General features: G+C 41.1%; 1 protein-coding gene across 2 annotated transcripts in view; it reads right to left on the bottom strand.

The window, feature by feature from the left end:
• Positions 1–20135: 20135 nt before the first annotated feature.
• The window catches only part of LOC122555553, an 18449-nt gene continuing 11175 nt past the window's right edge, over positions 20136–27409 (bottom strand). For both annotated transcript variants that reach the window (XM_043701578.1, XM_043701579.1), the window contains one exon: positions 20136–23209. In XM_043701578.1, the coding sequence (XP_043557513.1) occupies positions 23121–23209 (89 nt within the window). In that variant the 3' untranslated portion in view covers positions 20136–23120. The remainder of the gene's footprint in view (positions 23210–27409) is intronic.

Raw genomic sequence — 27409 nt, 5'->3', positions numbered from 1 at the left:
CTGCAGTCAGTGTTAGTTTCACAATAGCACAGATCATTAGAGTGCCACCAAGTGGTGTTTCAGGATAGTATTGCTACTTAACATTGGACTTCCCATTGGAGCAGCACTTAAAGAATGATGGCATTCCTTAATTACAGATTGGTGTATAACAGGTTATTGTTGCAGGTAAATTTGACAGTTGAGTATTAGCATTTTAATATAGGAAAGCCTAAACAAAGTTGCAGTCCACAACTTATGAAGATATTTTATTCTTTTTTTCCTAGAATCAAATAATCTCTACAGTGTGGAAGCAGGCCATTCAGCCCATCAAGTCCACATTGATCTTCTGCAGGGCATCCCACCCAGATCCAACCCCCTACCCTAACCTAGTAACCTTGCATTTCCCATAGCTAATCCACATCGCCTGGACTGTGGAAGGAAACCAAAGCACCTAGAGGAAACCCATGTAGACACAAGCAGTATGTGTGAACTCGACACAGGGTGTAATCAAACCCAGGTCCCTCATGTTGTGAGGCAGCAGTGCTAACCACTGAGCTATCATGCTACCCCCATGAAGGTATTCTGATGTTTTATAGGTGGATGTAGAAATCAGAATGGTGTCAATTGTGTTTATTCTCTGGCAAGGCCATCATTTATTACATATTCCGTAATTGTCCCATGAGAAGGTATTGGTGAGTTAATGTTGAAGATGCTAATGTGGTGCCACTTGAGTGCATTGCTTCTTCTTGGTTGGTGTCAAGCTTCTTCTGTATCATTGGAGCTGCACTCATCCAGCAAAGTAGAGAGTATTCAATCACACTTCTGACTTTTGCCTTGAATGAAAAAAAGATGGCGGATGATGTATATGATGATGTGAATGATGATCTCTGGGAGGTCAGAATTCCAAGCTCCTTACCTGCTCAGAGTACTACAGTATTCAAGTTTCTAGCTTAGTTTACAGACAATTGTAAACCCCAGGTTGTCAATAGAGTGGTATTCAGCAGCGATAATATCATTGAATGTCAAGGGGTGATTCCTAGATTTGCTTTTGAGATAGTTCTTGCCTTGCATTTGTGTGGTGTGAATGTTGCTTGCCACTAATCATCCAAAATCTGGGTGGTATCCAGGTCCTGCTGCTTAGAGAGATAGATGACTTCAGCATCTGAGGAAGTGCAAATAATAATAAATGTGCAATCACCATTTAATATCATTGAGGGAAGGTGTAGTATTGCTTTGTTTGATACTACTGGCACCTCATGCAATCTTGCACCTCATGATGTGTGCCACCTCTGTCCGTAGGTGTTTCAGAGTAAGGATTGTTTGAGGTAATTCATTGTCATCAATTCTCCTTGTCAATAAATAAAAATAGGATCTGCTGGAGAAACTGAGTAGGTTTAGCAGCATCTGTGAAGACAGAAAACACAGTTAACATTTTGAGAGTGATATGATTCTTCTTCAGAACAGAAAGAGGTTGGGAAATTGTGTGTTTTTGCTATTGATAGGGTTGGAAGTGGAGCAAATGGAATGGATAGTGAGAGTGTCCAGAGCAGTAGACAAAGGCATTGCTAATAGTGGTAAAAGAAAGAAAACTTTATAAATATTAAGAGGCTGAAAATGGAGGCTGAAAATAGTTTTGCTAACTTTATACAAGCATTACAGGACGTTGACATACTTGTACAGCAAACAATTAGGAAAGGATTTTTAACACCATTTATCATTTTTGATGCAAATGTTTTCTTTAGCTATAAAAGGATATATCAAATCTAATGATGTCATGAAGTTTTGGGTGATGAAAAGAGGAGTCTAGCTTGAGATCCTGATGGAGATAGATGTGTCATTATTGTCTCCTTGCTAATCTTAGTTATTATGTTGAACTAGCCAACGTTAAATGTGCCTGTTGCAAGTGTGCTATTGCTATTGTTAAGGCTGTGTGTGCTCTAGCTAAAACTAACCAGGGGTTCATCCTGTATCACTGTTAATCAAATAGTCGCTTGGACTAAATATAGAAAAGAGGATTGGTGGTGGTACAGTGCACATAGCATAGTGATCAGGGATGAGATTGTTGCTCAAATGCCACAAGTTAACAATGGTGAACAAAATCCGTTGCATCGAAGAGAAAATACATTTTAGAAGTGAGTTTACCGCTTTACATACTTTGCCAGTTAAAGAATACTCAGTCAGATGACAGCTGCAAGTGCTTGAGCAAACAGTCAGCAGAGCCGTGGAAGGAACAAGACAGAATCACCACTTCAGGATAAAACCTTCCCTTTAGACACATTATGGAGCACAGGAGAAGCAGGGTCAGGTTAGGCTATTAACAGCCAATTTTGGAGCTTCGTGAAGTAAGTTTAAAATCCCCATTAGGCAAATGGAGAATTATTAAATTCATGTTGCTAAAGACCAAGTCATGAAAGATAAAACTTAAAGAAGGAGTATGTATTGTTCACAGTAGGTGTAGTGACCATGAAGCAGAGCTACAGTAGCAATGAGAAGAGCCATGGATTTAAGTTACTCTGGACTCAGTATCAAGATTATCACTGGGCTCATTTGAAGTGACAAAAGGGCAATTTAAAAGACAGAAAGAACTGAGTCTAACAGAAGAACATAGTTGAAATCTTTTAATTCAATAAGAATGGGAGATTAAAGCACAATTTTGACAGGAAGTGTTTTTAAGGCTGCAACCATAAAGCTTTTTTGTAAAATCATGGAAGGGGATGTGCATTGTACTTTAGGTTGTGAAAGTTGGGAAACATTTTGCCTACGATAAAGTGGTAAACCTTCATCTTAGCTGCAGAAAGTATGCAAAACCTCCACTTAACCTGCAGGTGGCAGTAAACTACTATTTTGAATACAAAGGTGTGAGAACTCGACCAGTAAGCCATACAGAGGTACAATATTGTTAGTAAACAAAATTTAAAGCTTTTTGGAAATAACATGGAACATTGCTATAATATATAATTTATAGCTTTCAAAGAAGAAAATAGTGCAATGCTTTAAAAACTTGGAAGGTAAAGAAGATAAAACAGCATTGTTATAACATAGAATTTAAAATGTATTTAGCAGAGAGAAATGCAGCAGTGTTTAGATACAACAGAAGTTAAGATATCTTGAAAGGAAGAACCATAAATAATTACACCAAGAAGACATGGCAGAGAATATAATAATATCGTAGAGGTTTAATTTCAGAGATATGCCAAAGAAAACTAGATACCTTGGAGAAAACGATACTTATGGCACAGAATTTGTTTCAACATTAAATATCTAAATCTGTAGTTGATTAAGTAAATATACTAAACAAAAAAACAAAATAACTGTGAATGCTGGAAATCAGAAACAAAAATTACTCAGGAACAACTCAGTGAGTCTGGCAGCATCTGTGAACAGAAAGCAGAGTCAATGTTTCAAATCCAGTGATCTTTCTTCAGAATGGGAGAATAGGTTCTGAAGAATAGTCACTGGATCCAAAACATTGATTTTGCTTTCTCTCCACAGAAACTCCACAGCCCTGCTGAGTTTTTTCCAGCAATTTCTATTTTTGAGCAAGTAAATACACTGTTGTTTTCAATAGGAATTAGAGCTGACATAATTATGAATTGTCAAAATATAAAAGACACAGGCACTTTTGCGGAAGCTCTTCAAGGTTTTGGCAATTAATTTAATCTGTTTATAAACAAAGATCTTGAAAGAAAAGGAGTTAGCAGAAGAGTTAAATATCCTGAGGTATCTATAGATAATTCCATTAATGGTCCCCTTTGACTATAAAGTTTGGAAATCAGATTTTGTATGAAGCAGAATAATGTTAAAATCATTGATGAGTTTTTTTAGATCTGTTATGGTCCAAAGAAAATTTGACTATGGAGAAAGCTATTCAAAAGTGTGTGAGGAAAGGGAAATCCTTAATATAGGAGAGAAACAATATCCATCCATCTTATAAGGTCTCAACAGGCAAACATGACAAGGCATCACAAAGAGGAGGCTAAGACTCAATGTTGATGCTGTGAACAAATAATGTTTCACACATATAAGTTGTACCAAGTTATGACAAATAGACTCCCCATCTGTAAAACTATAGGTGACGTCCAGAGGATGTGAAGAAGGAACCAGTTTCAAAGCAGCAAAAAAGCTCAAATTCTTACTCATTTTAATGTGACAGAAATACCACAGTAGAAAAGAGCGTTCATAAAGTAAATTAGTGATTCAACTGTCTGAGCTTTGACAGAACATATTTGTGTTAATTGCCATCTCATTAATTTTATCTTAAGGCGAGGGCAGTGTCACTGTCCCATCAGTTATCTCAAATTAATTATCCATTCTATAATGGAAGGGATTATTGATGATATACCTGATTGAATTTACATTGCTGACAATATCATTTTCATGAGTAAATCAAAGGCAGGAGAAAGTGAGGACTGCAAATGCTGGAGATCAGAGCTGAAAATGTGTTGCTGGAAAAGCGCAGCAGGTCAGGCAGCATCCAAGGAGCAGGAGAATCGACGTTTCCGGCATGAGCCTTGAAGAAGGGCTCATGCCCGAAACGTCGATTCTCCTGCTCCTTAAATCAAAGGCAGAGCATGAACACAACTTTCAGCTGCTGGTGACAGTAATTCAATTCAAAGGACTGTTATTTAACAGAGTCAAATATACATCAGCCAGATAAACCTGTTTGGATCCATTTACTTTGCCCAGGGAATCCATTTCCAGTGCGAGCAGCAGCGAAGGTAAGACCGTTTGGTTTTAAAAGTGCTTACCGGTAGCGGGCAGCGGTGTTTTTTTCTCTCTTTCACTCTCTTCACAGAAAGAGCGGGAGCACCAGGGGGAAGTGACGACGACCAGAGGGGCAGCAGGGAAGGAAAGCGGTGAGTATTTATACTCACCCTTCGAAGTGGTCGGTCATTTCCAGTGCGAGCAGCAGCGAAGGTAAGACCGTTTGGTTTTAAAAGTGCTTACCGGTAGCGGGCAGCGGTGTTTTTTTCTCTCTTTCACTCACTCTTCACAGAAAGAGCGGGAGCACCAGGGGGAAGTGACGACGACCAGAGGGAGGGGTGGTAGATATAGGACTGTAGTTAGGGGTAGGTTCTTCACTCAGCGGGTCGTAAGTTCATGGAATGCCCTGCCAGCAGCAGTGGTGGACTCTCCCTCTTTATGGGCATTTAAGCGGGCATTGGATAGGGAAATGGAGGATAGTGGGTTAGTATAGGTTAGGTGGGCTTGGATCGGCGCAACATCGAGGGCCAAAGGGCCTGTACTGCGCTGTATTCTTCTATGTTCTATGTTCTATACTATTCCAGGTAAGATCGAGAATAATCAACAAATACTGACCCCATGGGATAAAGAGGATCTGCGATGTTGCCTTGAGCCTTTTACTTTTCCTATGACTGTACAATCAGCACCTTGCTGAAAAAGTAACTTTGCTGAGGGATTAGCTTAAGAAAGACTACTCTTATATGTGGGAATACAACTACCAATATGTCTTTGCTTCTCTCAAATAGGTTCTTGCTTATCATAATACAACTACACTAGAAAATACATGATTCTCAAATCGAATGCATTGCAAAAAATTTGCAAGACAAAAGTCCTATTGCCTTGATTCTAAATCCTGCCATCTGTACAAGCACACATGTCATAGGAATGTGGTATTATTGCCAGATGAGTAATTCAGAGACCCAGGTATTGTTCTGGGGACCCCAGGTCAAATACTGCCAGAGCAGATGGTGGAACTTAAATTCAATAAAAGTTTGCAATTAAGAATGTTAAGAGAATAACCATGAAACCATTGTTAATTATCTAATGTCCTTTAGGGAAGGAAACTTTCATCCTTAACTGATCTATTCTACATGTTACTCCAGACCCATAGCAATATTATTAACTCTTAAGTGTTAACAATTAGGGATGGGCAATAAATGCTGGCATTGCCAGCAATGTTCACATCCCATGAAGGAATTAAAATAAAGCCAACTATGGTTAGTACTGATATAAAGCAACAGTTCTGTTCTCATGCGATCTCGTGTTATAAGAAAATCGCGCAATTGCTGTGCCATTTAAACTAAGGGAGCTGGAATCGCATTATAGCCAATACAGGTAAGAAACGTACACAATCTACAAATAATGGTCTAAATTCGTCAACTGTGTAAAAGCCAATTCATGTTGAAGAAGCACACGTTATAGCAAAACCAACTGTGTTCCAATATTGAAGATGAGACATTAAGCTTGGAATTAGGCATCATGTAATTTCACACATATTTATTTTGCAGGAAATTCCCCATTGAAACAGATCAGAAGTCATTAGAGATGATGTGCCACAAATTGCACAATAGTGCATTGCCATTCTTGCAGTGTTTACTTGTCAAGGGTTAAGGATACGACTGAAGTGAGAAATAAGCCGAGTACCAGAATGGTTACATTAAGACACACAAAAGACCAAGATATTCCTTTTACCTATATGTTGACGCTCTTGACTACGAAGGGAAAGATATTCTCAAGATCGATCAGATCTGGCCACAGCCAATGTGAAGAGTTGACATTAGCAACTCTAAAAGATTAGATTAGATTAGATTACATTACAGTGTGGGAACAGGCCCTTCAGCCCAACAAGTCCACACCGACCCGCCGAAGCGAAACCCACCCATACCCCTACATTTACCCCTTACCTAACACTACAGGCAATATAGTATGGCCAATTCACCTGGCCCTGCACATCTTTGGACTGTGGGAGGAAACCGGAGTACCCGGAGGAAACCCACGCAGACACGGGGAGAACGTGCAAACTCCACACAGTCAGTCGCCTGAGGCGGGAATTGAACCCGGGTCTCTGGCGTTGTGAGGCAGTAGTGCTAACCACTGTGCCACCGATGATCAACTTGTGATCATGTAAGACTTATACAAGAACAATAGTCATACATGGCCTGACAGTACTAATTAAAAGTATGAGATGATTCATTCATTTTGGCCATAGAAGGACAAACTTTGTATATCATGTCAATTCATCTTCAAGAGCAAACAAGTTCTAATATCAAAAGCAGTATGCTAAGAGATAAGATCCATGTTACACCAGAACACATCAGTATTGAACACACAAATCAGTGAGCACATGAAACTGTGTACGAGCCAGGGATAATTCAAGATATTCAGTGACTTACATGTGAATATCAAACCTAACATTGGAGGGAACCTTTATATTCACATAAACTTCCATTCATTCCTCGGACGAAAGTAGCAACGGAACTATTCAGAGTATATGGGGAATATTAAATAGAGTCACAGAGAAGTACAGCAAGGAAACAAACCCTTTGGTCCAATTCATCTATGCTGACCAGGTATCCTAACCTAATCTAGTCCCATTTGCCAGCATTTGGCACGCATATTCATCTAAACCCTTCCAATTCATTTACCCATCCAGACGCCTTTTAAATGCTGTAATTGTACCAGCCTCCACCACTTCTTCTGGCAGCTCATTCCATACACGCACCACCCCTGTGTGAAAATGTTGTCCCTTTGGTCCCTCTTATATCATTCCCCTGTCACCTTAAACCTATGTCCTCTAGTTCTGAACTGCCCCATCCCAGGGAAAAGACCTTGTCTATTTATCCTATCCATGCCCCTCATGATTTTATAAACCTTTATAAGGTCACCCCTCAGTCTCCGAAACTCCAGGGAAAACAGCCCCAGCCTATTCAGCCTCTTGCTCTCGCTCAAAGCCTCCAACCCTGGCAACATCCTTGTAAATCTTTTCTGAGCCCTTTCAAGTTTCACAACATCCTTCCTATAGGAAGAAAACCAGAATTGCATGCAATATTCCAAAGCTTATACAATGTCCTGTACAGCTGACCTCCCAACATGACCTCCCAACTCCTGTACTCAATGCCCTGACCAATAAAGGAAAGCATACCAAATGCCTTCTTCACTATCCTATCTACGTGTGACTCTACTTTCAAGGAACAATGGACCTGCACTCCAAGGTCTCTTTGTTCAGCTTCACTCCCCAGGACCTTACCATTAAGTGTATAAGTCCTGCCCTGATTTGCCTTTCCAAAATGCAGCACCTCACATTTATCTAAATTCAACACCATCTGCCACTCCTCAGCTCATTGGCCCAACTGATCTAGATCCCGTTGTAGTCTAAGGTAACCTTCTTTGCTGTCCACTACTCCTCTAATTTTGGTGTAATCTGCAAACTTACTAACTATACCTCCTATGTTGACATCCAAATCATTTATATGAATGACAAAATGTAGTGAACCCAGCACACCACTGGTTACAGGCCTCCAGTCTGAAAAACAAACCTCCACCACCACCCTCTGTCTTCTACCTTTGAGCCAGTTCTGTATCCAAATGGCTAGTTCTCCCTGTATTCCGTGAGATCTAACCTTGCTAATCAGTCTCCCAAAGGAACCTTGTCAAACGCCTTACTGAAGTCCATATAGATCACATCCACCGCTCTGCCCTCATCAATCCTCTTTGTTACTTCTTCAAATAACTCAATTAAGTTTGTGATACATGAATTCCCACCCATGAAGCCATGCTGACTATGTCTAATCATTCTTTGCCTTTCCAAATACACGTAAATCCTGTCCCTCGGGATTCCCTTCAACAACTTGCCCACCATCGACAGCAGGCTCACTGGTCTATTGTTCCCCGGCTTTTCCTTACCACCTTTCTTAAATAGTGGCACCACATTAGCTAACCTCCAGTCTTCCAGCACCTCATCTGTGATTATCGATGATGCAAATATCTTAGCAAGGGGCCTAGCAATCACTTCTCTAGCTTCCCACAGAGTTCTATGTTACACCTGATAAGGTCATGGGGATTTGTCCACTTTTATGCATTTCAAGACATCCAGCATCACCTCCTCTGTAATTTGGACATTTTTGAAGATGTCACCATCTATTTTCCCATGCTGTATATCTTCCATGTCCTTCTCCACAGAAAACACAGATGCAAAATACTTGTTTAGTATCTCCCCCATCTCTTGCAGTTCCATACATTGGCTGCCTTGCTGGTCTTTGAGGGGTCCTATTCTTGTCGTAGTTACCCTTTTATCCTTAATGTATTTATAAAATCCCTTTGGATTCTCCTTAACCCTGTTTGCCAAAGCTATCTCACGTCCTCTTTTATCCTCCTGATTTCCCTTTTACGTATACTCAGCATTTTGCTGCGACCAGAACTGCATCCAATACTCCAAGAGTGGTCGCAGTATACTCCTACTGCCTTTATACACTGCTAAGGATTTACTTGATCTCTCCTGTTTATACCTGACATATGCTTCCTTCTTTTTCTTAACCCTCAAATTTTCTCATCATTGAACATTCTCTAACCTACCAATCTTGCCTTTCACCCTAACGGGAATATACTGTCTCTGGACTCTCATCTCATTTTAGAATATCGAACATAGAACATTACAGCGCAGTACAGGCCCTTTGACCCTCGATTTTCTGCTAACCTGTGAAACCAATCTGAAGCCCATCTGACCTACACTATTCCATTATCATCCATATGTTTAGCCAATGATGATTTAAATGCCCTTAAAGTTGGTAAGTCTACTACTGTTGCAGGCATACTGTTCCACACCATTACTACTCTGTGTAAAGAACCTACCTCTGACATCTGTCCTGTATTTGTTACCCCTCAATTTAATGATATATCCCCTCATGCTAGCCATCACCATCCGAGGAAAAAGACTCTCACTGTCCACCCTCTCTAATCCCCTTATCATCTTGTATGTCTCAATTAGGTCACCTCTCAACCTTCTTCTCTCTAACAAAACAGCCTGAAATTCCTTAGCCTTTCCTGATAAGACCTTCCCTCCATACCAGGCAACATCCTGGTAAATCTCCACTGGACCCTTTCCAATGCTTCCACGTCCTTCCTATAATGCTACGACCAGAACTGTATGCAATACTCCAAGTGTGTTCGCACTAGAGTTTTGTACAGCTGCAACATGACTTCATGGCTCTGAAATTAATCCCTCTCCCAATAAAAGCTAACACACACTCTTAACAGCCCTATCAACCTGGGTGGCAACTTTCAAGGATCTATGTACATGGACATTGAGATGTCTCTGCTCATCCACACTACCAAGAATCTTACCAATAGCCCAGTACTCTGTATTCCTGTTACTCCTACCAAAGTGAATCAACTCACACTTTTCCACATTAAACTCCATTTGCCAGCTCTCAGCCTAACTCTGCAGCTTATCTATTTCCCTCTGTAACCTGCAACATCCATCCGTACTGTCCACAACTCCACTGACCTTAGTGTCATCTGCAAATTTACTAACCCTCATCCAAGTCATTTATAAAAATTACAAACTGCAGTGGCCCTAAAAACAGATCCTTGCTGTACACCACTAGTAACTGAACTCCAGGATGAACATTTCCCAACAGCCACCGCCCTGCCTCTTCTTTCAGCAAGCCTATTTCTGATCCAAACAGCTAAATCATTAACAATCCCATGCCTCTGATTCATTAACAATCCTCATTCACCTGTTTGGTCACTGTCTCAAAGAACTCAATAAAGTTTGTAAGGCACAATCTACCCTTCACAAAACCGTGTTGACTATCCCCAATCAAATTATTCCTATCTAGGTGATTATAAATCCTATCTCTTACCTCTTATAACCCTTTCCAACACTTTACCCACAACCAAAATAAGGCTTCCTGGTCTACAATTTTCAGAGTTGTCTCTACTCCCCTTCTTGACAAAGGGAACAGTATTTACTATCCTCCAGTCTTCTGGCACTATTCCTGTAGACAATGACGACATAAAGACCAAAGCCAAAGGACTGCAACCTCCTCCCGAGCTTCCCAGAGAATCCTGGGATAAATCCCATCCGGCCCAGGGGAGTTATCTATTTTCATATTTTCCAGAATTGCTAACACCTCCTCCTTATGAACCAATCCCGTCTAGTCTAATAGCCGATATTTCAGTATTCTCCTTGACAACATTGTCTTTGTCCAGGGTGAATACTGACAAAATTATTCATTTAGCACTTCTCCTATCTCCTTGGACTCCACGCACAACTTCCCACTACTGTCTTTGACTGGCTCTAATCTTACTCTAGTCATTCTTTCATTCCTGACATACCTATAGAAAGCTTTAGGGTTTTCCTTGATCCTACCTACCAAAGACTTCTCATGTCTCCTCCTGGCTCTTAGCTCTATCTGTTGGCCCTTCCTGTCTAACTTGTAACTCTCAATTACCTTAACTGAGCCTTCATGTCTCATCTTTATAAAAACCCCTTTCTTCCTCTTGACAAGAGAGTCAACTTCTTTAATAAACCACGGTTCACTAACTCGACCACTTCCTCCCTGCCTGACAGGTACATATTTATCAAGGACACGCAGCAGCTGTTCCTTGAACAAGCTCCACATTTCAATTGTGCCCATCCCTGCAGTTTCCTTCCCCATCCTATGCATCCTAAATCTTGCCTAATCGCATCATAATTGCCTTTCCCCCAGCTATAACTCTTTTCCTGCGGTATATACCTATCCCATTTCATCACTAATTACGGTCACTATCACCAAAGAGCTCATCCAACTCAAAATCTAACACCTAGCCTGGTTCATTACCCAGTACCAAATCCAATATGGCCTCGCCTCTTGTTGCCCTTTCTACATACTGTGTCAGGAAACCCTTTTGCACATATTGGACAAAAATTGACCCATCTAAAGTACTCGTACTATAGCGTTTCCAGTCAATATTTGGAAAGTTAAAGCCCCCATAACAACTACCCTGTTATTTTCTCTCCTATCCAGAATCATTTTTGCAATCCTTTCCTGTACATCTCTAGATGTTTTCAGAGGACTATAGAAAACTTCTAACAGGGTGACCTCTCCTTTCCTGTTTCTAACCTCAGCCCATACTACCTCAATAGACGAGTCCTCATCAAGCGTCCTTTCTGCCACAATAATACTGACCTTGACTAACAATGCCACACCTCCCCCTTATGGGCGGCACGGTGGCACAGTGGTTAGCACTGCTGCCTCACAGCGCCAGAGACCCTGGTTCAATTCCCGCCTCAGGCGACTGACTGTGTGGAGTTTGCACGTTCTCCCTGTGTCTGCGTGGGTTTCCTCTGGGTGCTCCGGTTTCCTCCCACACTCCAAAGATGTGCAGGTCAGGTGAATTGGCTATGCTAAATTGCCCGTAGTGTTAGGTAAGGGGTAAATGTAGGGGTATGGGTGGGTTGCGCTTCGGCGGGTCGGTGTGGACTTGTTGGGCCGAAGGACCTGTTTCCACACTGTAAAGTAATCTAATCTAATCTCTTTTACCGCCTTCCCTGTTCTTACTGAAACATCTAAATCCCAGCACCTGCAACAGCCATTCCTGTCCCTGTTCTATCCATGTCTCTGAAATGGCCACAACACCAAGTCCCAGGTACCAACTCATGTTGCAAGTTCACTCACCTTATTCCAGATTCTCCTGGCATTGAAGTAGACACACTTCAAGCCACTTTCCTGCCTGCTGGTACACTCTTGTGACCTTGAGTCCTTATTAATGAATTCACAACTTTCAACCTCCTGCACACTGGAGCCACAATTCAGGTTCCCATCCCCCTGCTGAATTAGTTTAAACCCTCCCAAAGAACATTAGCAAAGCTCCTCCCAGGGTATCGGTGCCCTTCTGATTCAGGTGTAGACCATCCTGTTTGTATGTGCCCCAATTATCCAGGTATCTGAAACCCTCCCTCCTACAACATCCTTGTAGCCACGTGTTCAACTCCTCTCTCTCCCTATTCCTCGCCTCGCTAGCACGTGGCACAGGTAATAGCTCCCTGAATTTCTGCCTTAAATCCCCATCCCTTTTCCTACCTATGACTATGTGGACCACGACTTGGGGCTGCTCTCCGTCCACCAAAAATCTTAAAAATATGATCCGAGACATCACGAACCCTGGCAGCTGGGAGGAAACACAATAACTGCAAGGCTCTCTCATTCCCACAGAATCTCCTATCTATCCCCCTAACTAGGGAGTCCCCAATGACTAATGCTCTAGTCTTCTCCCCACTTCTCTTCTGAGCAACAGGAACAGACTCTGTACCAGAGGCTTGTACCCCATGGCTTACCCCTGATAAGTCTTCCTCCCCAACAGTATCCAAAACAGTATAGTTGTTATTGAGGGGAACAGCCACAGGGGATCCCTGCACTGTCTGCTGGTTCCCTTTCCATCCCCTGACTGTAACCCATCTATCTGTTTCCTGTACCCGAGGTGTGACAACCCCCTATAACTCTCTCAGCCTCCCAAATGATCCAAGGTTCATCCAGCTCCAAGGTTAGAGGAGGAGGATGGGTGGGAGACACTACCTAAGTAGTGTTTCAGGTAAAGCAACCGCCTAAGTATATTACCTCACTTACTCAGCAGTCCTGTTTGCACTCCTGCTCAGTGTGCGCTCTGCCTATTCACGAGCTAGGTTTTTAAATTATTAACTTACCTAACCGGCAGCCTTCAGTCCTTGCTCTCGCTGTTCCCAAAAATGAAGGCTTCCCATTTTCTAGCCATCCCTTCACCTGTGAACATCTGCCTCCAAGCAGCTTTTGACAGTTCTTGCCTAATACCATCAAAATTAGCCTTCCTCCAATTTAGAACTTTCACTTTCAGATCTGGTTTATCCTTTTCCTTTACTATTTTAAAACTGGTAGAATTATGGTCACTGGCCCCAAAGTGCTCTCCCGCTGACACCTCAGTCATCTGCCCTGCCTTATTTCCCAAGAGTAGGCCACATTTTGCACCTTCTCTAGTGGGTACATCCACATACTGAATCAGAAATTTTTTTTGTACACACTTAACAAATTCCTCTCCATCTAAACCCTTAATGCTATGCCAGTCCCAGTCTATGTTTGGAAAGTTAAAATCCCCTACCATAACCACCCTATTATTCTTAAAGATAACTGAAATCTCCTTACAAATGTGTTTCTCAATTTCCCGCTGACTATTGGGGGGTCTATAATACAATCCCAATAAGGTGATCATTCCTTCCTTATTTTTCAGTTGCACTCAAATAACTTACCTGGATGTATTCCCAGGAATATCCTCCCTAAGAACAGCAGTAATGCTATCCCTTATCTCCTTGCCACACCACCTCCTCTCTTGCCTTCCTTTCTGTACTTCCTGTAGCATTTGTATCCTGGAACATTAAGCTGCCAGTTCTGCCCATCCCTGAGCACGTTTCTGTAATTGCTATGGCATCCCAGTCCCATGTTGCTAACTATGCCCTGAGTTCATCTGCCTTCCTTGTTAGGCCTCTTGCATTGAAATAAATGCAGTTTAATTTATCAGTCCTACCTTGTTCTCTGCTTTGTTCCTGCCTGCCCTGACTGTTTGACTTGCTCCCTTTCCCAACTGTACCAGTCTCAAATTAATCTCTTTCCTCACTACTTCCCTAGTCCCACACCACCACCTTACTTGTTTAAACCCTCCCAAACAGCTCTAGCAAATCTCCCTGCCTGCATGTTAGTCCCCTTCTAATTTAGGTGTAATCTGTCCTTCTTGTACAGGTCACTTCTACCCCAAAAGAGCTTCCAATGATCCAAAAATGTGAATCCTCCCATACACAAGCTCCTCAGCCATGCATTCATCTGCTCTATCCTCCTATTCCTACCCTCATTAGCTCGTAACACTGGGAGTAATCCATGTATTACTACCTTTGAGGACCTCCTTTTTAAATTCCTGCCTAACTTTCTATATTCTCCCCTCAGAATCTCATTTTTCTCCCTTCCCATGTCACTAGTTCCAGTGTGTACAATGACCTCCAGCTGGTCCGTCTCGCCCTTGAGAACATTCTGCACCCTCTCTGAGATATCCTTGATCCAGGGAGACAACACACCACTTTGATCTTTTCCTACTGTCCACAGAAATGTCTACCTGTGCCTCTGACGAGAGAATCCCGTATCACAATCAATTGGTTGGAACCTGACATACCCCTCATTACATTAGAATGTGTCTCGATAGCAGAAACTTGGCTGTTTGTACTATAATCTCCTGAGAGTCCATCACCCCCTACATTTTCCAGAGCAGACTTGTTTGAAATGGGGATAACCACAGAAGACTCCTGTACTACCTGCCTACCTCCCCTACCTTTCCTGGAGTTAACTAATCTACCTGACTGTATCTGCGACTTTTCTCCATTCCTATAACTGCCATCCATTACACCTACTAGCTCTTGCAAATTCCTCTTTACCTCTAACTGCCGCTCTAAGCATTTCATGCAACGAGATAGGATTTGCAACCAAAGACACTTGCTGCAGACAACTTTGTGATGGATTACTTCTCTCAATTTCCCATTGTTTAACAACTTAAAACTTCAACAAGCATGGCCATTGCTATCACACTGAACACTATTTTTAGTTTATTTGGTATTACAGATCAAATAGGGTCTAACAATGGAGCACAGCACACTGGCAAATCATTTCAAGATGTACACCAAGTCTTGAGTGATCCATATTGTACTGTTATCTACCCATTGATGCTCATATGGTCTAGCAGAACATACAATACATACTATTAAATCAACGATCATTAAGGGTTAAACAACAAGCAAGATTTTCATATTGCAATACTGTATGTTGTGCAACACCAATGCAGAAGGGTATACCATCTACAGCATAACTTATACTCAGAAGGCAAATAAAACCCTTCACTTTGCATAGCAAATAGGACATTCTTCTTGAAAGACAAAGGAGAATTAAAGAGATGGAGGAGATGGGAGCAAGCAGATAACTACCGTGACTGTGCACTGAACAGACAGTCTAAATTAAAAAGGTAAATACAAATATTTGGATACCAGCAAAGGTTTCATGAATCATGTTGCAATCCAATGAAGGTACAGAAGCCAGCTCAAAGCAATGTAAAGCCGGCCAATCATGCAAAAAGAGAGTGAGGAAGAATAGTCCAAGAATGATGATTGTGTGATAATGTTGAGTGACAACAACCAGCAGCAAGACAACCAAATTGTGAAACAAATGCAAAAGACAGCAACGCATACCTCTCTAGGCAGGTATACAATCACCAGAGCAAGATAAATTGTTAAACATTACATTGAGGTTTAAAATGTTAGTCTTGTAAATTGTGTTTTTACCTATTTGTATAATTACTGAAATGGTAACAGACACAACCATGTATATCCATTTGGGATTTTTTTTAAATTAAGGAACAAGTGAGATGTTGTGTCATGTCTCACAATCAGTCTGTTAGCATACTTTTAAGAGACATGCTCATGATATCAACACCGCATCTTCGCATGGGAGCAAAGGTAAAAGACCTCATACTATATCTTACCTTAGATCACTTAAGACATAACACACTCCTGAAGTATGTTTCTCTGTTCTAACATGTTAACTTAATGTGTGCCTGAGGAATGTAATTTTGCACATAATAGTTAGTTACAATAAATGTCTGTTGGAATCATCAATACCACATTGGGTAAAATCACTATAGTCTGACCAGACCACAGTGCTGACCCCTCAGTAGACAGGGAAGACAACTTGGTTTAACCTGAGCATTGCCATGTCTCTGGTAGGGGTAGAGGTTGAGAAGGAGAGTCCTCCATGGTAACCTCAGCCCATGTGGTAATTGAAAATGTGCTGCTGACATCACTCTGAATGCAAACCCGATATCCAGCTAACTGACCTCCACAATTCCAAATGTCCACATCCAACTTCTTGTTATGGGACAAAGTTAAAAATCACACAATACCAGGTTATTTTCCAACAGGTGTTTTCAGAAGCACTGGCTTTCGGAGCACTGCTCCTTCTTCAGGTAGCTGTGGAGTATAACATCATATGATACAGAATTTATAACAAAAGATTACAGTATGATGCCACTGAAATGATATATTGATAGAAACTGGATTATTTGTTAAGTCTTTCATCTTTAAGAATGTCATGTTAGTTTCGGGTCTTTCATATTTAAATCCCAGAACTTCTTTAAACTTACATTTGTTAAGTGTGTACAAGAAAATTTTCTGATTCAATATTCACCTACTAGAGAAGGTGCAAAACTTGACCTACTCTTGGGAAATAAGGCAAGGCAGGTGACTGAGGTGTCAGTGGGGGAGCACTTTGGGGCCAGCGACCATAATTCTATTCGTTTTAAAATAGTGATGGGAAAGGATAGACCAGATCTAAAAGTTGAAGTTCTAACTTGGAGGACGGCTAATTTTGACAGTATTAGGCAAGAACTTTCAAAAACTGATTGGGAGCAGATGTTCGCAGGTAAAGGAACAGCTGGAAAATGGGAAGCCTTCAGAAATGAAATAACGAGAGTCCAGAGACATTATATTCCTGTTAGGCTGAAAGGTAAGGTTGGTAGGTGCAGGGAATGCTGGATGACTAAAGAAATTGAATGTTTGATTAAGAATACGAAGCAAGCATATATCAGGTACAAACAAGATAAATCGAATGAATCCTTAGAAGAGTATAAAGGCAGTAGGAGTATACTTAAGAGGGAAATCAAGAGGGCAAAAGCGCGACATGAGATAGCTTTGGCAAATAGAATTAAGGAGAATCCAAAGGGTTTTTACAAATACATTAAGGACAAAAGGGTAATGAGGGAGAGAATAGGGCCCCTCAAAGATCAACAAGGCGGCCTTTGTGTGGAGCCGCAGAAAATGGGGGAGATGCATCAGTGTTTACTGTGGAAAAGGACATGGAAGATATAGAATGTAGGGAAATAGATTGTGACATCTTGAAAAATGTTACAGAGGAGGAAGTGCTGGATGTCTTGAAACACATAAAAGTGGATAAATCCCCAGGGGATAAATCCCCAGGACCTGATCAGGTGTACCCTAGAACACTGCGGGAAGCTAGGGAAATGATTGCTGGGCCTCTTGCTGAGATATTTGTATCATCAATAGTCACAGGTGAGGTACTGGAAGACTGGAGGTTGGCTAACATGGTGCCACTGTTTAAGAAAGGTGGTAAAGACAAGCCAGGGAACTATAGACCAGTGAACCTGACGTTTGTGGTGGGCAAATTGTTGGAGGGAATCCTGAGGGACAGGATGTACATGGATTTGGAAAGGCAAGGACTGATTAGGGACAGTTAACATGGCTTTGTGCATGGCAAATCATGTCTCATAAACTTGATTGAGTTTTTTTGAATAAGTAACAAAGAGGATTGATGAGGACAGAGCGTTAGATGTGATCTATATGGATTTCAGTAAGGAGTTCGACAAGGTTCCCCAGGGGAGACTGGTTAGCAAGGTTAGATTTCATGGAATACAGGGAGAACTAGCCATTTGGATACAGAACTGGCTCAAAGGTAGAAGACAGATAATGGTGTTGGAGGGTTGTTTTTCAGACTGGAGGCCTGTGACCAGTGGAGTGCCACAAGGATCGGTGCTGGGCCCTCTACTTTTTTTCAGTTACATAAATGATTTGGAAGTATAGTTAGTAAGTTTGCAGATGACACCAAAATTGGAGGTGTAGTAGACAGGAAAGAAGGTTACCTCAGATTACAACAGGATCTGGACCAGATGGGCCAATGAGCTGAAGAGTGGCAGATGGAGTTGAATTTAGATAAATACGAGGTGCTGCATTTTGGGAAAGCAAATCTTAGCAGGATTTATCCACTTAATGGTAAGGCCCTAGGGAGTGTTGCTGAACAGAGAGACCTTGGGGTGCAGGTTCATAGCCCCTTGAAAGTGGATTCACAGGTAGATAGGATAGTGAAGAAGGCATTTGATATGCTTTCCTTTATTAGTCAGTGCATTGAGTATAGGAGTTGGGAGGTCATGTTGCGGCTGTATAGGACATTGGTTAGGCCACTGTTAGAATATTGTATTCAATTCTGGTCTCCTTCCTATTGGAAGGATGTTGTGAAACTTGGAATGGTTCAGAAAAGATTTACAAGGATGTTGCCTGGTTGGAGGATTTGAGCTATAGGGAGAGGTTGAATAGGCTGGGCCTGTTTCCCTGGAGCATCGGAAGCTGAGGGGTGACCTTATAGAGGTTTATAAAATCATGAGGGGCATGGATAGGATAAATAGACAAGGCCTTTTCACTGGGGTCGGGGAGTCCAGATCTAGAGGGTATAGGTTTAAGGTGAGAGGGGAAAGATATAAAAGAGATCTAAGGGGCAACGTTTTCACGCAGAGGGTGGTACGTGTATGGAATGAGCTACCAGAGTAAGTGGTGGAGGCTGGTACAATTACAACATTTAAAAGGCATCCGGATGGGTATGTGAATAGGAAGGGTTTGGAGGGATATGAGCCGGATGTTGGCATGTGGGACTAGATTGGGTTGGGATATCTGGTTGGCAAGGATGAGTTGGACTGAAGAGTCTGTTTCCATGCTGTACATCTCTGTGACTCTATAACATTCTCAAGTTAGCTTCAACAATAGGTGGCATCACAGCTCAGATACTGCCTTGAAGGTGTGAGATTAAAGTCTGTCTGTGTCCCAATGTTTGAATGTTGAATGTAACTTTAATAAAGTTCTGGAATTCACATATTAAAGAACCAAAACTAATATGGTTATTCTAAAAGCTGAAAGACTTAACCAACGATCTGTTTTTGTTTTCAATGTGCCATTTCAGTGACATCACACTGTCATTTTTGCTATGAATTCTGTGTCATATGATCTTATACTCCACAACCACCTGATGAAGGGGCAGCGCTATGAAAGCTAGTGCTTCCAGTTAAACCTGTTGGATTATAACCTGGTGTTGTGTTATTTTTAACTTTGTCCACCCCAGTCCAACACCGGCATCTCCAAATCTTGTTATGGGTGATTACATAGGTCCCTGTTGAAGGCAGACACAGCTACTTCTAAAATAAATCTTAAATCTCCTATCATCTGAAGTGTATCTTTTTGTTCAACATTAATTGATAGCAAGAACTACTAGACTAAAAGTGAGTCGTTGCTCTGTCCACTTGTAGCTTGGCATTCACTAATGCTACTTCATGTATCAACTTTCTCTCTCTCACTGAAAGAATTAAATCCCTACAGTGTTGGAACAGGCCATTCAGCCCAACAAGTCCACACCAACTCTTCAAACAGCATCCCATCCAGATTCAGCCCCCCCTCCACCATCCCTGTCACCCTGCATTTCCCATTGCTAACATACAGATCCCTGGACACTATGGGCAATTTAGCATGATCAATCCATCTAACGGGCATATCTTTGGACTCATTGAAGATTCATTGAAAGACAGAGTAATGGGCCTTGAACCAATAATGACTTTTATTTACACAAGAAAAATAAACAAATATTATACAGTTTAGCAAAGATATATATTCCCCTCTTCTATTTGATTATATAAACAATAAAGATGCCACACACTTGCTTGCTAATGATTGTCCATAGGTCGGTGTCTGTTTCCTACAAAACCATTCTCACTCAATCACCTTTGACAAGTTTCTAGTCACTTAAAAAAACACACACCCAGACCGTTAATTGTCTGTGAGATTCATTCACATTCTACAGTCAGAATACTCGGTGTAAACTTTTAGGATAATTCTGTGTTTGAGAAGTTATAATTGTCATTCTGGATCATCAGTCTTGTCTTCTCATCAAAAAAACTGAACATCATCGATTAATCAACATTATTATCTCAGACTCGACCTTGCATGCGGCCTGTTACATATAACCTAGCCATCTATGAATTACACCCATCTGGAAAGGATTGAACAGGACAGATTAAGTAGCATTTAAAGCTAATTTCAGTGCACACATTTTGTAATGTTAGAAACAGTAAGTTAAATCTTGAATACAAGCAAATATACATCTTTGTTGTAGTACTTAAGAATTAAAACAGCAGGAAAGATTCTCAGGAACAGGGAAAACTGAAATGCTGCATTATTAATTTGACAAAAAGAACAGCAAATTAAGGATTTGCTTAAAGAAGAGTAATGTTCATTCCCTAACAATGCTTTATAAGAACACTGTCTTCATTTTTTTTGTTAATCTGACATTTTGTCCCCAGTTACTAAAAAATCTATGTCGATACTTTAACATTAGAACACAGTTTAGAAATTTACAAAAGCAAAGTAAATAGGGAGCAACTGAAATATCGATGGGAATTTCCTCAATATTGGTCTTGCTCTGCTGTTATAATTGCACTGGCATGTCTATTTAAACACAAGGTTAGGGTTTAGATTATACACTTTCCTATTGGAAAATTTGAAGTTGGGTAGTATGTAAAATTCACAGTTTGGCTTTTGCACCATCTGTCCGCTTGCCTCTGACCTGTGTGAAAGTTAATGAAAGGTGGAATGGATATTGGAGAGCCACTCACCATGGAGGACTCATGAGGTGGGGAAGGCACTCTCATTTATTACCTGTGACAGGGGTAGTGTCCACATTGGAATTCCCCAGCACTGTGTGGGTTGGTGTGAGGCAAAGATGGGAGGGAGCTGAACCTAGTTAGTGGGTCCCCATCATTGAGCCCATTAAAGGCACGACAGAACCCCTCACCCAACACCCGAAGTTCATAATTCTCTCCTCGCCCACTTCCCTGGACTTTCAAACCCTGTTCTCATTCCCTTCAAGGCATCTGCCACCTGGCCTCAAAATTACTCTGGGCTTACCTCTAAGTCTGGGCTCCTCTTTGTTAGGACTTGCTGTGGTCCTAAGAGTGAACACCACGCCCACCCACTGCTTCTGGGTCTTGGTGCTGCTCGTCATCCAATTGCCAAGAGATCTCTGAGGCTGGACTACACCTCCACACATGGACAGATGTCTTCCAGTGTTAAATTATTTGGTGTGGCTGGCAAGTTTGTGAACAAGATCTCCCCAACCTTTTAGCCAGGGGTCAGGGTCTTGACACCTGGTTAAGTACAGTGTAGGGTTTTGGCACATTTTGAGTGAAGTGTGAGCCATTCTGAGAAAATTTGCAATGTTTGTAATTTCAAAGGCTAATGATTTTTAAATTGTCCAGAGACAGGTTGCATGAAATATAAGAGGGCAAAATATAAAGTGATACATTTTTGAAGAAAAAAGGTGAATTATAAACATAGAAAATGACAAAAAAGAAAATAAATGCTAAAACATTAATGCTAAATGAACAGTTATACAGATCATTTAAAATGGAAGATCAAATTGGCCATTTTATCATCAAACAAACATTTGGTATCTCAGGTTTTGCAATTTCAAACATAGTACATAAACAAAGAGGTATCACTACCTGAATCATTGGTTAGGCTACAGAATATTGTCTCCAATTTCCATTCCAAGAAGGTTCATTCAGGTAACAAAGTAATACAAGGTTTGAGAAACTGGGCTTTTCTAATTAGTGGAAGAAAGATAAAGAGGGACTTGAACAGGTGTTCAAAAGTCTGAAGATTAGGATTTTCAATGGAGAATTGTTAGGTATTCTACTAATATCAGGAACTAGGTGTACATTATCTTTTAAGAGGAAGTACTAGGATATGGGAAGAGAGCAAGCGAGTGGATCCTCTTTGAGTAGATGAGCAGATGCATGATGGACTCTTCCTTCCATACTGCCGAATTCTATGATTCAAGTTTTCTTTTCTCAATGGTTAATAAAACAACAAAGGAACCAGTTCAAATACATCTGGACAACATATAAAACTGGAGGCCAAATTGCATGTTTAAATGCTGAAATGATCAATCGGCATTATTGACAATTATGCCAGGAGGAAGTTCACTGCTGCTTCTCTGACCCAGATGCTGTTGCATTGTAAGGAGTCACTGCAAAGATGCATCAACTATAAAGTCGAAACAAGTACCTCCAGGAATACATATCAGGCTATTGGAAGGGACTGGAAATTGAAACCTTGGTGCCTGAGCTGTTTTCCCTCCCAAAAAAGGCATTTAAATACGTCAAAAATCACATGCCCCAATCTTCTTGGCACCCTGGCTTCCAAAGAGAGACTATGTTTCTCAGAGGCCAGAGTTACAAGAACAAGTGAGTGGAGTGCTCACTGTCTCTGTGCCAGTGTCTTTATTCACATAAGACAGAAGCTTCACACCAAATCAGGGCTACCTGAATTCCTGATATATGGCACCGCTCGTACTATCAACTTAGTTTGTAGGCTTACCCACATTCTCACCAGAGTTACAGCAGGAGTATTTAGAAAAACATTAAAAATTTGTGTTCCTCTATTGATCAAGGGGACAAAATAATTGATCACTTTGGCACAACTGAGGTCATGACAGTTTTTAAATGTCTTGTGTCTACGACCACATTTATTGTGGTACCCTGCCCATGTTTTCATAGATGTCATCACTTTCATTGTTTCTATCTTTATGAGATTGTTTATCCTTCGTTGTTTTACCTGTCAAGATAAAAATAAAATATGATTATGGTGAGTGTTCCTTCAAGAAATGGAGCAACAATCATATTTACAAATGATTGCACACTAAACTTGGACTGCAAGATGTCATATGTGCTTTCTAATCGACAGGGAGATTCAGGACATTGATTTGTATCTATAATAATTAAGTACAAAGTAGTGAGATTGTCAAATCTTATCTGTTTTCCTCCATTGTTATGTACTTCTTTTATACTCCTCTTCTCTAAGACCTCTACATGGTCTTATCTGAGAGGGTTAACAGGAGGCCTCCAGAAATATTGCTTTTGATGTAATTGGTGATCTTAAAAAAGCATCCACCAGCCTTTGAAATAAAAGGGCACCTGATTAACTGCAAGAGAAGCATGTTACCAATAACTATTCTAAATGCATCTCCTGTTTCAGTACATGTCATTCTGTATCTACGTGCAGAATTAATTCTCCTTTCCTGCTTACCAGGGGGTGGGGTGCAAGATCGGCGAATTACAATTGAGGCTGATGTCTCAGTTTAATCTTGTTTTAATATATGCCATCACTTTCACTTTGAAATGAGGAGGTATCAAAATGAAAATAGTGGTGTAACTTGGAAGTGAGTTCCTGATTTGACTCCTGAGACCAATGAAGTTTGGAGGTGTGAGAAACTGTCTGGCAGGAAATCTCACACCATTTAAAGTTCACAGCAAGGGTTGCATAATCTTTGCATAACATTGCAATTTAGTTTACAAAATGCTGATATATTTTTCAAGTATATAATGTATTTCACTTAAAACAGAAGTGGCTGTCTCTCCTGCACTTTTCCCAATGTTAAAAATGAGCATTCAAACATGCAGAAACACAACTCCAGATCATCAGCCATATCTGGGGTTTGACAGCTGTGCGCTACATGTTTACTGGTTTTACATCATTGCCAGCTGTATAACGGCAGACTGGCTGTACCTAAAGAGGTTTAATTACACATTGCCAATCAAGTTCTGTCACACCAGTTTCTCCAAAGCCAATTGTATTTTTCTCCACCTGCAAATTTCCACTGCAATGATAACATGGTCTGAAATTGTGGTACAGTGATATCTGGGCAAATTTCACAGGAAAGCAACTGCCATCCACAATTGTTTAGAAGTTATGATTTATAAAGTGTATTTTTCTGGATGGTTGGGGTTGGTGGATGGTGTGGGTTGGTAGGTGTGAAACACACTGTATCACATTGGTGGTAAAAATGATAACAGCTTCTGACTTTATCAATGAAGATAGCAGAGAATCTACTCGTGGGTATATCACTGATTGCCTTTACAAACCGCTGTGGTCATTGAAGTCAATGAGAATAGATAAGACATAATTTCCAAAGTCCGATATATGTGCCAATTTGATTTTCAAAGCCTATCTCTATAGGAAAGTCATGGCTTGCTTTTCCACAGGATAGGTGATGGAGTGTTTTGGGTAGGTTTGGGTGGATAGGAGATATTGGGTCCAGCAGAAAGTGGGGTATCAGGTCCCGTGTAGAAGCAGGAGGAATGTTGGGTCTTTGGGTTCATGTCAACTTTGGTGGAGGGAGTGAGGGAATTGTGTCAAGCAGCGGGAAAGGGTCCTGGTTCCAGGGCGAGAGAGGTCATGTGAGGTTCTGGGAAGTAGAAAGAGTCTAGGGGAACTCTGTTGTGGGAGTGTGGAATAAAGTGGGGGTCATAGTTATCCAGGAGTTAGACTAATTTAATAGTCTAACATCTCCTGAATTACTACTGCGAATCCTCTTGCAAGGATGCCTGCCTTGAAGAAGTTTTCCTCCTCTCTCTACAAGTATCTCAGAGAGTCCCTCTCCCACTGTGACTCCCAGGTCATTTCGTCTGCCCTGCCTCCTCTCACTTATTTCTCCACCCTTCAGGCTCTCTGCCTGTATTCCTGATGAAGGGCTTTTGCCCGAAACGTTGATTTTACTGCTCCTCGGATGCTGCCTGAACTGCTGTGCTTTTCCAGCACCACTCTAATCTAGGAAGAATAGAGGCATGGACTATTTTCTAAATGGAGAGAAAATTCAGAAATCTGAAGTGCAAAGAGACTTGAGAGTTCTGGATTCTCTCAAGGTAACCTTGCAGGTTGAGTCAGTGGTAAGGAAGGCAAATGCAATGATGGCATTTATTTTGAAAGGACTTGAATATAAAAGCAGCAATGTATATCTGAGGCTCCAGACCATATTTGGGGTATTGTGCACAGTTTTGGGCCCCATATCTCAGGAAGGATGCACTGGCCCGAGAGTGTGTACAGAGGAGGTTCACAAGAATATTCCCAGGAATGAAAAGCTTAACATATGAGGAACTGGATCTATACTCGATAGAAGGATGAGTGTGGCTCTAATTGAAACAAATAGAATACTGAGTGGCCTGGACAGAGTAGATGTTGGGAAGATGTTTCCAATTGGTAGGAGAGACTTGGAACTGAGGGCATAGCCTTAGAATTAAGGGAAGACCTTTTAGAATGGAAATAAGGAGAAACATCTTCAGACAGAGAGTGGTGAATCTATGGAATTCATTGCCATAGATGGCTGTGAGGCCTCATCACTGAGTAAATTTAAGACTGAGGAAGATAGGTTCTTGAGTGTCAAGGAGATCAAGGGTTACAGGGAGAAAGCAGGAGAATATGATTGAGAAACTTGTCACCCATGATTGAATGGCAGAGCAGACTAAATGGGCTGAGTGGCCTAACTTCTGCTATTATGTATTATGGTCTTATGGAGAACTCCAGATGAAGGAGTAATTGCCCAGTGGAATTTGCAATTTCAGAGTCCCATCTGAACCATTGCTTAGATGGCATAGAATTGGATGGGTTGGTAGAAAGGATGTCTCAGAATTCAAATTTTTAATACTTTAACCTCCAACCTCCATCAAAATAATAGAGTGGTTATGGTAAGGGATTTTAACTTTCCAAACATAGACTGGGATTACCATAGTGTTAAGGGCTTAGATGGAGAAGAATTTGTTAAGTGTGTACAAGAAATTTTCTGATTCAGTATATGGATGTACCTACTAGAGAAGGTGCAAAGTTTGACCTACTCTTGGGAAATAAGGCAGGGCAGGTGAATGAGGTGTCAGTGAGGGAGCATTTTGGGGCTAGCGACCATAATTCTATTAGGTTTAAGATAGTGATAGAAAAGGTTAGACCAGATCTAAAAGTTGAAGTTCTAAATTGGCAAAAAGCCAATTAGGCAAGAACTTTCAAAAGCTGATCAGGGGCAGATGTTCGCAGGTAAAGGGACGGCTGGAAAATAGGAAGCCTTTGGGAATGAGATAATGAGAATAAAGAGAAAGTATATTCCTGTCAGGGTGAAAGGAAAGGCTGGTAGTTATGGGGAATGCTGGATGACTAAAGATGATTGAGGGTTTGGTTAAAAAAAAGGAAGCATTTGTAAAGTATAGACAGGATAGATCGAGTGAATTCTTAGAAGAATATAAAGGAAGTAGAAGTATACTTACCAGGGAAATCAGGAGGGCAAAACAGCGACATGAGATAGCTTTCACAAATAGAATTAAGGAGAATCCAAAGGGTTTTTACAAATACATTAAGGACAAAAGGGTAACTTGGGAGAGAATAGGGTCCCTCAAAGATCAGCAAGGCAGCCTTTGTGTGGAGCCGCAGGAGATGGGGCAGATACTAAACGAGTATTTTGCATCAGTATTTACTGTGGAAAAGGATATGGAAGATATAGACTGTAGGGAAATAGATGGTGACACCTCACAAAATGTCCATATTACAGAGGAGGAAGCGCTGGATGTCTTGAAATGCATAAAGGTGGATAAATCCCCAGGACCTGATCAGGTGTACCCTAGACCTCTGTGGGAAGCTAGCAAAATGATTACTGGGCCTTTTGTTGAGATATTTGTATCATCGATAGTCACAGGTGAGGTGCCGGAAGACTGGAGGTTGGCTAACGTGGTGCCACTGTTTAAGAAGGGTGGTAAGGACAAGCCAGGAAACTATAGACCAGTGAGACTAACGTTGATAATGAGCAAGTTGTTGGAGGGAATCATGAGGGACAGGATGTACATGTATTTGGAAAGCAAGGACTAATTAGGGATAGTCAACATGGCTTTGTGTGTGGAAGATCATGTCTCACAAACTTGTTTGAGTTTTCTGAAGAAGTAACAAAGAGGATTAATGAGGGTAGAGCGGTAGATGTGATCTATATGGACTTCAGTAAGG

The sequence above is a fragment of the Chiloscyllium plagiosum genome, chromosome 12 (assembly GCF_004010195.1).
Source record: "Chiloscyllium plagiosum isolate BGI_BamShark_2017 chromosome 12, ASM401019v2, whole genome shotgun sequence".
Lineage (NCBI taxonomy): Eukaryota > Metazoa > Chordata > Chondrichthyes > Orectolobiformes > Hemiscylliidae > Chiloscyllium > Chiloscyllium plagiosum.
The sequence above is the reverse complement of the archived record's forward strand: the minus strand, read 5'-3'. Positions and strand labels throughout refer to the sequence as shown.